Here is a 12,941-nt window from a genome sequence, read left to right on the forward strand (position 1 = left end):
ATGTTGTGTTTATTTTTTGTGCTTGTTTTATATATTATTTGTGTGAAAAATACTATGAACCTATTACAGTACCTATATACCTATTATATGTACAGTACCTATTATATGTACAGTATATGTACAGTACCTATTATTAACCTATGTAATTCATTGTTAGTTGGGTACCTAGGCTAATTTTGTTGGACTTACAAAAAATTAGACTTATAAATGCACTCTCAGACCAGAACTCATTTGTATATAGAGGGCTGACTGTAGTGGTTTCCAGGGACTGGTGAGAGAGGAAAGTGAGGACCAGCTGCTAGAGGGTATGGAGTTTACTTAAGGGATAAAGAGACTGTTCTTGAATTATATAGTGATGATGTTGAATAACCTTATGAATATGCTAAAAACCAACGAATCATATACTTTAAAAAGGTAACTTTTAGAGTATGTAAATTTTATTTCAATTAAAAAAAAATACAAGACCCCACCATACCAAGTGGTTATATCTCCTATATTATAGGAACTGAGAACAACACATCTTTTCTTGTCACAATTATATTTAATGAAGATACTAGTTATTATTTACAGAAGATATACATACATACAATTCCTGCACATTAAATGTAGCCTAATTGTGGAAACAGGAAAAAATGTACTCCAAAATTACATACTAAATAAAATAAATAAAAAGTAATTATTTGGCACAATATCTATTATGTAGCAAATAAATAACTCTATACCATTGATTGAATGAACTATTTACAATCTATTTGAAAGTGCAAAACAATTGCTGAAAAATTAAGGTATCTGTAATAACATTTAAGTCCAGAAAATATGTGGGTTTTTTAAATCATTAACAATAATTAGCCAATAGTAAAGGTTTTTTAATGCCCAGGAAAATAATTTTGAAAAATGTTTTGTGCATATTGTGCTCTTCTGAAATATCTTTTTTTTTTTTTTAATCTTAACGCTGGCAATTTTAAGAACCTTGGAGTTTCTCAGTGGAATTCTTATATATGCAATCCTGATTTGTAAGTTTTAAAAAGTTATATTGTAAACATAAATATTATTCTATAAGTCATTCAAAAATTACGGACCAGTCTTCCCTAAAATTACATAAATAGCCAGAATGTTTTATAGTAATGTGGTCAGGTACAATTCCTTCAGAGGTAAGACTATGAAGATGGAAGAATACAGCCTCTAGTCTGGAGTTACATGGATTCCTCAACACCTTCCAAAAACCCCATGCTCAAGTCAAGATGTTGAGTTAGAAATTATGAAACTATACCACCACTGATGTAGCCAAATAAATACCATTTGTAGCACATCTCATCCTGTAAATATACCTAGAAAAAATATCAGGAGCTTGATAGTTCTCTTGACAATGATATTTCTACCATACTCTTCATGTTGCTCTTATTTTATGTTTCAGCAAAGAAGATGGCACAACTGGAAATAAAATAAGGTGACTATGAACAGGGGATTACTAAGTTAGAGGGTGCAAGCTGTATGCAAGTCAAAGAATTTCTTCTCTTGTCATGATGCTGGTAAGCTGAATGCAGCCCTGAGATGTCTCAGGATGGGTTTTTGCTTGTTTTATAGAATTCTCTAGTGACAGTATGGTCAGTAGTAGCATAAATGGCATTTTTGAAAGATTGTGGACGGAGGCAAACGTTGTTCTGGGCACTTGAAATGTCTATGGTCGACGAGGCTCTAGTCTGTGTGACATCTGTGATAAAGTTCTCTGGTTGTCAATCACATTTAATTGCCGTACGTAACTCCGGACATCCTGATGGTTCTTATTAGCTTGAGCTGCATCAGGATCTATCGAAAGAGGAGAGTAGGATTGGCATTGCATAATGTATGCATATAAGATACAGCTTTATTTTCTCCAACTTATTGCATTTATCATGAATTCCTGGTTTCCATCAAGACCTTTCAACACACTATATTCATCGAGCTGTTCCATCTCCTCCCTCCCACCCTTTTCTTCCTTGGAATCATGTACTTTGATCATTTTCCTTTGCATCAGATATTGTTTTTAAAAAACACCAAATAAAAATGAAAGCATCACCCAACAACCCTGGTTATATATTAAAATTGTTTCCCCTTGCCATCCCCCAGAGTGTATCACTGATCTCTACTTCCTTTGACCCAGAGGAGGACTAATGGCAAAAAGACATAGGTCTCATTAGCTTCTAACAAAAGCACTTAACCCTGAGCTGACCTGAAGCAAGCCAGTGAGACTCTAAAGTCCGACTGCCCTGAATACTTGCAGACAACATACAGCATTACTCCATAGATTGTATGACTGTCCATACTCAGAAAAACAAATCAACTCAGGCTGAAGTCATGACTTCTACTAGACCTTCAATTCTCTGATGCTCTTTGTTCTGAAACCCCAGTTACCATTCTAGTTTCATCCACTCCCCAAAGCTTTTGAGCACCAGAGCGATCGGAAGTCAACTGATTTCCCTAAAACCAGGCTGAAAGAAGAATAAAATGCCCAATCAGATGTCTATACAGGGAATAGACGTGCATGAGGAAGGTCATTTGACCTCTGGTGAATGGGAAAGATAGTTCCCTTCAGAAGTGACTATCCAGCTCCTGCATCCAGCGTTGGCAGATCTTCCTATTTCTCTAGAGAAATGAGATATCTGGATTTCTTCCCTGGGAATTCTTCCATCTTTGAATGATTACATTATTTTGGAATAAAAGGGGGAAAAACGCTCCAGTTAGATCCAACACCTCAGCCATGGTCCAGGGGTGGCCTCTGACTCATGGATGCCAGTGTGGGACGCTAGGAGGGGCCAAGCTAGCCTGGACTCTGGACCAGCATTCTTTCTGCCATAGCACATTGCCTTCTGCGGTCTATCTGTTCTCCTTAGATCCATGCACCACTCCCAAAGACAATTAGAATGCCATCTGCATGGGGGGTGAAGGGGAGTGTTGCAGGTCTAAACACAGAAAAGCAGAGAGAAGATACAAAGGCCCCACTTGCTCTAAGAAGAAACTCATCAGTATAATTATCACATATAAATAATACCACAGTGCTTAATTTCCTTGCTTGTCACTGGCAGTGTACTCTACATGTACAATATACTATAATTACATTGTACATATTCCCACAATGTTTATGAATCTATTCCTATAGCTTTATCTATAGATTGTTGACTTCAGAGCTGAGCAGCTGCTGTTTACTAGCAGTTACTGATAACTTCAACAAACGCAGTGGATATATATATATCCGCCCCCCCTCCCACCATGTCTCTAGGAGATGTAGGAGAATGTAGGATTATACTTCCAAAGAAGCTTATAGAACAAAATATATTCTATCTTGGTTCTTGGACCTCATGGAGAACCTTCTCAAGGCTTTGCACCCTCTTAGGCATTTTGTGTTTAATTTCAGGAATTTCCTAGACCCCCCTGAAGGGCGGTAGATTCTAGGTTATGAACCCTTGTTGTAGTCATCACCTATATATTTTCATACTTGCTTGTATAACTGCTTTATGACCATGTATTTATACATATAGTACATTTCTAGATGAAGAGATATGAGACACTTTAATTCTGGCAGAATCCACATAAGAACAAGCGATGATGTGCAAGCTATTCTCGTTTTGGAAGAAAGAGGAGACATACTCATTTGAATAAAATTTTTTCTTAAGGATCTTGCTCCTTAAGACAAGACTATTTTTCCTAGACCCCCAACCCCCAGGCATTACAAAATAAATGTTCAGCAATTCTGGTATCCTGTGTTAGCAAACCCTTCGTTTGGGCCAGCCCTGTGCTAAGAGGAGCAAAGATGGCTCTGATGAATAAAATGAGAAACTTTAGTCTCTTGAGCACTAGGTTTATTGGAGGGGATGGTACTGGTAGCCTCACAGTCATGTCTATGTCAGTTTATCATGTTAAATTAATGAGCCCGATGGCTTCAAGTGACTCATACAATGACGTTGGCACAAAACTTTACAGGGGCCACCTTCTCACTCCCAGACCAGCTGGGGGGAGCCAAAGCTCCAAGCTCCACCCAAAGTCCCAGCCCTGAGGAAATAGTAGCACTGGCCCAGCACGATGATCTGGTGCGATGATGCCACTTAACTCCCAACAGTTTAAACTTGCTATTTATTATCAGTGACAGTTTCATGTTAAAGCATTTATTATACCAGCTGTTGTGCTAAATGTGCAAATTTAAGAAAAGCACCTTAATTCACTTAGAAATACTAGAAATATAATATGAATTCCTGCTAAGGGACCTTTTACAAGTGTGCCTGTACACGTTCAGGCAGTCTCTCAACACCCCAAGAGACAATAAATATTATCCTTCCCAGTTTATAAACGATGGAATGAGTCATCATGAGTTGATGTGAGTTTCTTAACATGAAGCAGTGAGTCATAAAGAGAGTTGGTTAGAGGCAGGATTAGTTGGCATTTGTGCCTTAGTTGTCTCTATCCATTCTGAAAAGAACAAATGAACTTTCTGAGTTCATTCATAAAATAATATTTTTATGGTTATTTTCTAGTTTTACAGCTAGAAAATCTTTAAACACAAGACCCTTGTCTGATGGCATTCACGATTCAAAGCGTCTCTGACACCATCAAATATTGTCCCGGCTTCCAGAATGTCTCTGTAGCCCATTAAAAAGGACTTAATCACCAAGATCCATATTGCGGCAGCATTTAACTTACTGAAGGGTTGGCTCCTGCAGTATCTCACTGTTCTGGCAGTATTTGCAATCATTCGCTAAAAAAAAAAAAAAGAAAGAAAGAAAAACTGAAATGCAGGTAAGCTTAGTGTAGAATCCAAAAAAAAAAAAAAAAAAAACCCAAAAACCAAACCACACCATTATTTACTTTAGTGATACCTGGGACCATGAAAAATAGCAGGTTCTGATCTGTTGACCATCTGGAGACAACTGGTTGATATATAACCTGTTTAATTACTTGACAGAGGCTCCCCCTACCACCCACATACATACACATGCAAGGTCTTTGTCAGGTGAGGAATACTACTGGCATAACTCTAGTCTAACTGCTTATTCCTCAGGATGTAAAAAGCCAGCTGTTGCTCCTGAGACTGAACCTTACTCTTCAGGACCAGTTCTTACCATCCTCTCTTGAGGTCACTGTGAATTTGCAAGAGAATCTGCAGCTATTCTAGGTTTGGAGAGGGTTTAGCTTGTCAAGTTCCTCACTGTAAACAGTAATGAGATATTCGATGATATTGGCAGAATAGTCATAGAGGTTCTATCTCCATCCAGTTTTCTAGACGCTAAGCATTATTAGCCTTTTTCATCTTCCAGCAAAAGTGTGTGTTTCAACACTAGCCTTAATTATGTGATTCCCTCCCTCTTCCCTCCTTCATCCTTTCTGATTATAACGGTAACACATGCACATTTCAGACAAATCACAAAATCTAGAAAATGTTGAGAACTAAGTAAAAATCATACAGAATATTGCTTCATAGAGTAACTTCAGCTATATTTTGGTACATTCCCTTCTAATATTTTAAAAATAAATATATAGAAGCATTTTTTTTTTTCAAAAAATGGAAGTCATATATATTTTTGTTTTGATTTGAATTGTTTCACATGGCATTATGACCTTTCCATGCCATCTGCACTTTAAAATCTTTTTTAAAAATAACCAGGTATTCAGTCATGTGGATGGATCATAATTTATTTAACCTTTGTTAATTTTGTCATTCAGTTCAGTTCAGTTCAGTCGCTCAGTCGTGTCTGATTCTTTGCGACCCCATGAATTGTAGCCCACCAGGCCTCCCTGTCCATCACCAACTCCCGGAGTTCACTCAGACTCATGTCCATTGAGTCAGTGATGCCATCCAGCCATCTTAGCCTCTGTCGTCCCCTTCTCCTCCTGCCCCCAATCCCTCCCAGCATCAAAGTCTTTTCCAGTGAATCAACTCTTTGCCTGGAGTTTCAGCTTTAGCATCATTTCTTCCAAAGAAATCCCGGGGCTGATCTCCTTCAGGATGGACTGGTTGGATCTCCTTGCAGTCCAAGGGACTCTCAAGAATCTTCTCCAACACCACAGTTCGTTAAGTAATCTTAATTCCTAAATTTTGGCTACCATAAAAACTGATAAGGAAACCTATTGAACTGCACTCAACTGAGTTAAAAATAAAGAAAGGAGGAAAGAAATGGAGGAAAAACATGGGGCTAAGGCGCTGTTTCTGAGCCACTGTTTCTTGCCTCAGCCATTCTGACAGTAACTGGGACCCTCAGTCTCTATATAGCATCTCAGGGATACTTGCTCTCAAGGTTGTCCCTCAGAGATGGTGGATTAATTCTAACATGAGCAGAAAATCGATAAGGTTAAGGCCAGGAAAAGAGACTTTCTAATCTCTGAGTGGCTGTTTAACTCCAGTCCTTGCTTTCTTCTCTCATTGACCCTCGGCTTGCCAAAATTAGAAGATGACTCTGAGAAAACTGACACAGTGTTAAAAAAATAACTTATTTGGGAGGAAATGTTTCTCACAGAAGAGTTGAAGCTTTACAAGTACACACAGGTGAACACTCAGAATGCCTCACTGAATATTACTGCTTTGAGGACTCTGGCAAGCATGCAGGGACATGTGTCTGCAGTGGGTAATTTCTCATACACAAAGAAGCAATCGGAAAAGTTTGAACTTCACTTTCATAAAGGATCCTGAAAACCAGCACATCCATTGATCAGCATGAGAAATATATTACAAATACCTCCAAGAAAACGTAACATACAATGTATAATTAGCCTCTGATATATGGAGCCCTGAAATAAACAGTAACTATGATAATTTTCCTGCTAATTTACTTTAAGTTGTTTTTTCACTTCTCTAAAGGCTTTGCATCCAAAGGGCACAAGTATATTCCATGTAGAATTATTGTAATTCTTCAGATATTGAATGGAATGTAATTACTGAGAACCCTGGGAAATGCTGCCAGTATGCCCCTCTGAAGAATAATAAAACAATTAGCAGGGGTCAGAGACCTCTTCCTCTACCATTTTGTAGAGAGTAATTGTTCTGCTTTTTAGTTTTGAAAGCTAAAACATTTCATTCTGACTTTGGTTTTAAGACTACTCTTTACAGCTATACTCTGAGGCTTCATAATTTTTAGCTCATTATGTAGTTTAAAATGTGAGAACAATTGTTTAAATCAGTAATTTCCAGCTCTGGAGTTCATTCTACCTTTCTAAATCTTTGATTAATTTTAACAATGGTTTTAATTTTGACGTATCTCTTTTAATTGTACTCAAAGATAACTTCAGTTTAACTTTGCAATCCAAATCTGGCTTTGCAACCAGGCCCATTCTTTCTTTTTGAGATGGCTGCACAATAATGTTAGAATAAGTAACATTAGCAGTAACAGTGCCCGGACTCCATTAGCACTGCTGGTCAGTGCAGTTACAGAATGCTTTCTCAAGGCCAAAGAAGAGTTAACTTGATATTTTTAACCCTACCCTCGTTTGTACCCACTGACCCATGCAATGCAATGTTTAATACGCTACAGGTGCTTTCCTGGGTTTGCAGGAGGGTTCAGAAGTTCCCTTGTTTAACTATCTCCAGGGACATAATGTGGAGAAGGTGATGGCACCCCACTCCAGTACTCTTGCCTGGAAAATCCCATGGATGGAGGAGCCTGGTGGGCTGCAGTCCATGAGGTTGCACAGAGTCAGACATGACTGAAGCGACTTAGCAAGCAAGCAAGGGGCATAATGCCATCAAAGCTTGCCTACAGATACTGGCTCCTCACTGTTTGAATGCATCCAGCAATAAGGAACTCGTTACCTGCAAGGACAACCCCTTGCATTTTTCAGCATTTATGACTACTAGATATTTCTTTATCATTTTGAATCCAAGTGTTTGCCCCTTTTTTTTTCACCCCATTTATCCTAGCATCCTATCTCTGAAGCTCTTAAGCAACAACAAACATGTTTAGTTCTTTTAGGACAGTTCTTCAAATACCTAAAGGTAGCTATCATGGACATCTCTTCACCCCCACATTTATTCTGGTTCAGCCTAAATATCCCCATTTTCTTCAACAATTTCTCATAAGTTCCAGGTCTCTTCTAGACAGGTCTCTAGATTGAAGTCCACAATTAAAAACAAAGCCACATTGCTGATATTTGAATTTCTAGTGAATTAATTAAACCTCTCAGCCATCTTCACTGAACTTCTTTCTCTGTAGATGTGCAGGTGGTTTCATGGACCAATGTAGAGAATTTTGCATTTATCACCACCAAAAGCCATCCAGTTAGTCTTTCTATTCTTCTGCAGACTCAAGTCTGTGTGTCATTTTTGACAGCAGGTGACTGTTTATTCATTGCTATTCTCAGTGAAAGTTGGCAAAAACTAAGGTTAAAAGATATAGGCTTTATTATCCAACTGCCACAGCAGGGATGAAGCCAAAAATTATACCCTAGGCTTTGGGGCCCTGCTGGAGCAGGTTGGCCTGCCTGGAGCAGGCCAGGCAACTTTCCTACAATGCCAGCCGGTGAGAAAATACCTGATCACTCCAAAGCAGAGCTTCTCATCTTTTTTTGTTTTTCCCATCCCAGCAAACCCGGGGTTATGACACATTCCTATTAGCAACTGGCTTTGTTAAAACAATGAATTGTAATTCAGGGACAAAGTGAGGAGAACATGCTCCTTTAGAAGGCACCTGGATCAGAGCAGGTGGGCAGAGCAGGTCCTTCTCTACACCTGCCCTGACTCTGACACCGCCCCCACCCCCCACCCCAGGAAGGCCCCACCTTAGGGTTCACTCATCAGCCTATGCTGGTGTATGCAGACCAAGAATGCCAGGCTTCCCTGTGGGAGTCCACATTCCAAATCTCCCAGGACCACCACTTTCCTTGAGACTAATCCTAAATACGGGTCTTCAGAGCTTATTTGCAAGAATTATGTTTATACATAATTCTTCCCTCACCTACAGGGATGAGAGAAGGACTCCACTGAAAGCTGATGAATCTCCCTCAGGATGTGAACTCACACGGGGAAGCTCAGGAAGGAAAAATGAGGTAGCAAGCCAAGGTTTCTGTAACTACCCTCAGGTTTTTTTTTTTCTTTTTCTCAGTGTTTATTTTGAAGTAATTTCAAATTTTAAGAAAATTTGCAAGAGTAGTCCAGAGAACTCACATATAACCTGGTGAATGTGTCTTAACAAGACCAACCCTTTTAAGGGCACCTCCCAGGCTTTGGGCCTGTCCTATTGGGCAGGTCAGTGGGACAGTTGACCAACGTGAGAGTCTGGTCTGGATAAAGGTGTAGACAGTGCATACCCAGTGACCCTGGGTCAGATATTTATTGATTATATTAAATATATTTATATAAATTATATAATATATATAAAATATAATAGTGAAAGTGAAGTGAAGTCGCTCAGTCGTGTCCGACTCTTTGCGACCCCATGGACTGTAGCCTATCAGGCTCTTCCGTCCATGGGATTTTCCAGGCAAGAGTGCTGGAGTGGATTGCCATTTCCTTCTCCAGGGGATCTTCCCGACCCAGGAATCGAACCCAGGTCTCCTGCATTGCAGGCAGACGCCTTACCGTCTGAGCCACCAGGGAAGCATACCATCAGTATTATTTCTGTATCAAGCTGCAAACAGAGCAACCCAGAGGCAGATGTCCTTCCTAGGGTCTGAGTTGCAGAGTGACCAGCAGAAAGATGCCATCGAGCAAGGGAGTGACCAGCTGTGGGTAGTCAAGCCTGGCCCATGTGAGAGGCCCTGAGGCTGTGGTCCCCAGTGCAAATCTCCCTCAAGCTCGGAGGCAAGTAATTCCTTCCCCTTGAATCCAAGGAGACGTCAGAGAGGGATCTTCTCAGATGGGTCTTTGGGGTCTGGGCTTCCCTGTTTACCTTCTCTGGCACCCTCCCCTCAAGGATGGGCTGGCCACCTTATACCGTCACTCCTATCCAGATGGCCAACAGCCCACCAGGTCTCCCCAGCCACCTCCCTCTCCTGCCAGCTCTGTACTGACTTCTGTGCCGAGCTCGCCCTTCACTCTCCTGCCCCTGGAGGGGAGCAGACTCCTGTGGCTGCTTTTCAGGTTCAAGCCAGCAGGCCCTCCAGGCGGTAGCACCTGGCACTCTTCCTCTCCCGACCGCCTCCCCTTCATAGCAGTTGCCAGAACAGCCTTCCTCTGCTCAGGCCAAGCTCCCTCCCTGCTCCCTTGATTAGGCAGTCCTGCCCTCAACAGTTTATGTCCTTCCTTCTATTGCCCCTTGAGACCTTTGCCCTCCTTGTTCTTAAAGGTCTGCCAGACTGCTCTCTCCTTTCTTCTCTCTGCCCCTTCTGATTTGACTCTGCCCCTGTCCTGTCAGATACAGGACCTCAGTCAATTACTCCTAGCTTACCATGTGTAAAACCACATTCACACCATTCTGATTATTTCACTCAGATCCCCATATATTGGGACAATAATTTTTTTCCACATATATATGTAGAAGTATATCTGCCTGTCACCTGCTAAGATTGTGCCCATGACAGCAACCAAGGGGAGATAAACGCATGGTGAGGACCAGAGATAAAAGATAAAATGGCCCAGGAGCTGAGCCAGTCTTCAGTATATGTATCCCCGAGGAAGAATCCTGGCTCCTGTCTCATCCTGCAGATCTTTAATCTAAGAGGTGAGTGGCATACAGATGCAAGCATGTAATAATGATGCTCATGGTACACTGTACATACGATGCCCATGGACGTGGCAGCGCAGGGGTCTCTGCGGGCACTTGCAGAGTACTGTGCACCTCTGTGTGCAGGGAAGGGCACTAAAGGACTGATAGCGCCCCACAGGGAGGAGGGTGGACAGAACAGTGTCCACTGAGGTGATGTATTGGTAATATAAGGTGCTTGGGACATTCTGCTTAATCAGGTTTTCTAATAAAACAGAAAAATGCATTTGGGTTAAATCGCTACATAAATTCCTTTATAAATGCCTTAGTGTATTGTCCTATCTCGCTAAGTCCAACACCGGAATAGGGTTATTCTTTTATGCAACAAATATTTCTTACATACTTAGGACATGCCAGACACCTTTCTTGGTGCTAGAGAAACATCAGTGAACTGAATAGATCGGATACCTGGGCTAGGACATTCCCATTCTAGTGAAGATAAGCAATGGAGAGACAATAAAAGATGATTTTAAAAGGTGAAACCAGTTGTTGGAGCAAGGTTATCTGTTGAGAATCAGCTGTCTGGCAAGGTGTGGAGCGTAGAACGTTTGAAGAGGGGTCAGGGAGGACTGCTTGGAGGGAGGGACGCATGAACTGAGGCCTGAATGATGTGAAAGAGTCAGGCTGGTGAAGGCTGGACGAAGACAGTTTCAGGCAAAGGTAACAGCTAGTGCAGAAGCCCTGAGGCTGAAAGGAAGGAAAGCAGGTTGGTCTCACTAACTTGGACTGAGTACAGAGAAGATGAAGTGTGAGATGAGGCTGAATGGGTGTTCAGGGTAACAAGTCTGGATTTGATTATATTATATTATATTTAACACGGTTTTATTTTTCTCTGATACAAGAAGTGACCTCTCTTTGCATTTTGCTTTTTCACACTTTTTAAAAAATAGAAGTACAGTTGATTTACAAAATTAGTTTCAGGTGTATCACGAAATGATTCAGTTATGCATATACATGTATAAATCTATATTTTTTTCTTTTCCATTATAGTCTGTTACCAAGATATTGAATATAGTTCCCTGTGCTGTACGGTAAGTCTTTGTTGTTTGTCTGTTTTATCTATATTAGTGTGCACCTGTTAATCCCAAACTCCCAGTTTATCCCCTCAACCCTGGTTCCCCATTGGTAGCCATGTTTGTTTGCTATGTCTCTGCTTTGTAAATAAGTCCATTTGCATCACTTTTTAAGATTCCACATGTAAGTGACATCATATGATATTTGTCTTTATTTGACTGACTTCATGTAGTATGATCTCTAGGCCCATCCATGTTGCTGTAAATGGTATTCTTTTTTATGCCTGAGTAGTATTCTGTTCTTAACACACACACACATACATATCATATCTGCTTTATCCATTCATCTGTCAATGGACATTTAGGTTGTCTCCATGTCTTGGCTATTGTAAACAGTGTTGCTATGAACACTGGGGTGTTATCTTTTCTAATGAGATCTTTCATCTTTTCTGGATATATGCCCAGAAGTGGGATTGCTAGACCATATGGTAGTTCTATTTTTAGTTTTTTAAGGAACTTCTATCCTGTTTTCCATAGTGACTGTACCAATTTACATTCCCATCAACAGTGTGTGAGGGTTCCCTTTCCTCCATACCCGCTCTAGCATTTGTTATTTGTAGACTTTTGGATGATGACCATTCTGGTTGGTATGAGGTGGTCCCTCATTGTAGCTTTGATTGGCATTTCTCAAATAATTAGTGATGCTAAACATCTTTTCATGTGTCTATTGGCCATCTGTACGTCGTCTTTGGAGAAATGTCTATTTAGGTCTTTTGCCCATTTTTTGTTCAGGTTGGTTGGTTATTTTTCAGTTGTTTGAGTGGTTTGTGTATTTTGGAAATTAAGCCCTTGTTAGTCGCATCATTTGCAAGTATTTTCTATTCCTTAGGTTTCATTTTGTTTATAGTTTCTTTTGCTATGCAAAAGCTTATAAGTTTGATTATGTCTTAACTGTTTATTTTAGCTTTTTCTATTGCCTTGGGAGGCTGACCTAAGAAAACATTGCTACAGTTTATGTCAGAGAATGCTTTCCCTCCATTCTCTTCTAGGAATTTTATGGTGTCACATCTTATATGTAAGTCTTTAAGCCATTCTGAATTTGTTTTTGTGTATAGCGTGAGGGATTGTTCTAAGTTCATTGACTTATACGTGGATGCCCAGACTTTCCAATGCAACTTGCTGAAGAAACTCTTCTCCATTCTGACATCTCTTTTGTTACTGTTTTGAACTAGTTTCACATCTCCTATCGATTTTTGTGTGTTATGGTTTA

At 40.3% G+C, this 12,941-nt stretch overlaps 1 protein-coding gene across 8 annotated transcripts in view; it reads right to left on the minus strand.

Annotated features, from left to right (window-relative positions):
• Positions 1–419: 419 nt before the first annotated feature.
• Positions 420–12,941, minus strand: part of RAPGEF4 (Rap guanine nucleotide exchange factor 4) — a 328,719-nt gene continuing 316,197 nt past the window's right edge. For 4 of the 8 annotated variants that reach the window (XM_027964849.3, XM_027964848.3, XM_060411106.1 and 1 more), the window contains 2 exons: positions 4,672–4,726; positions 420–1,806 (listed from right to left, as the gene is read on the minus strand). In XM_027964849.3, the coding sequence (XP_027820650.1) occupies positions 1,679–1,806; positions 4,672–4,726 (183 nt within the window). In that variant the 3' untranslated portion in view covers positions 420–1,678. Of the gene's footprint in view, positions 4,727–12,941 lie in introns of all 8 variants that reach the window. The other 4 variants (XM_060411105.1, XM_060411104.1, XM_060411107.1 and 1 more) reach the window with 1 other exon arrangement.

Source organism: Ovis aries, chromosome 2 (assembly GCF_016772045.2).
Source record: "Ovis aries strain OAR_USU_Benz2616 breed Rambouillet chromosome 2, ARS-UI_Ramb_v3.0, whole genome shotgun sequence".
NCBI classification, from domain to species: Eukaryota; Metazoa; Chordata; class Mammalia; order Artiodactyla; family Bovidae; genus Ovis; species Ovis aries.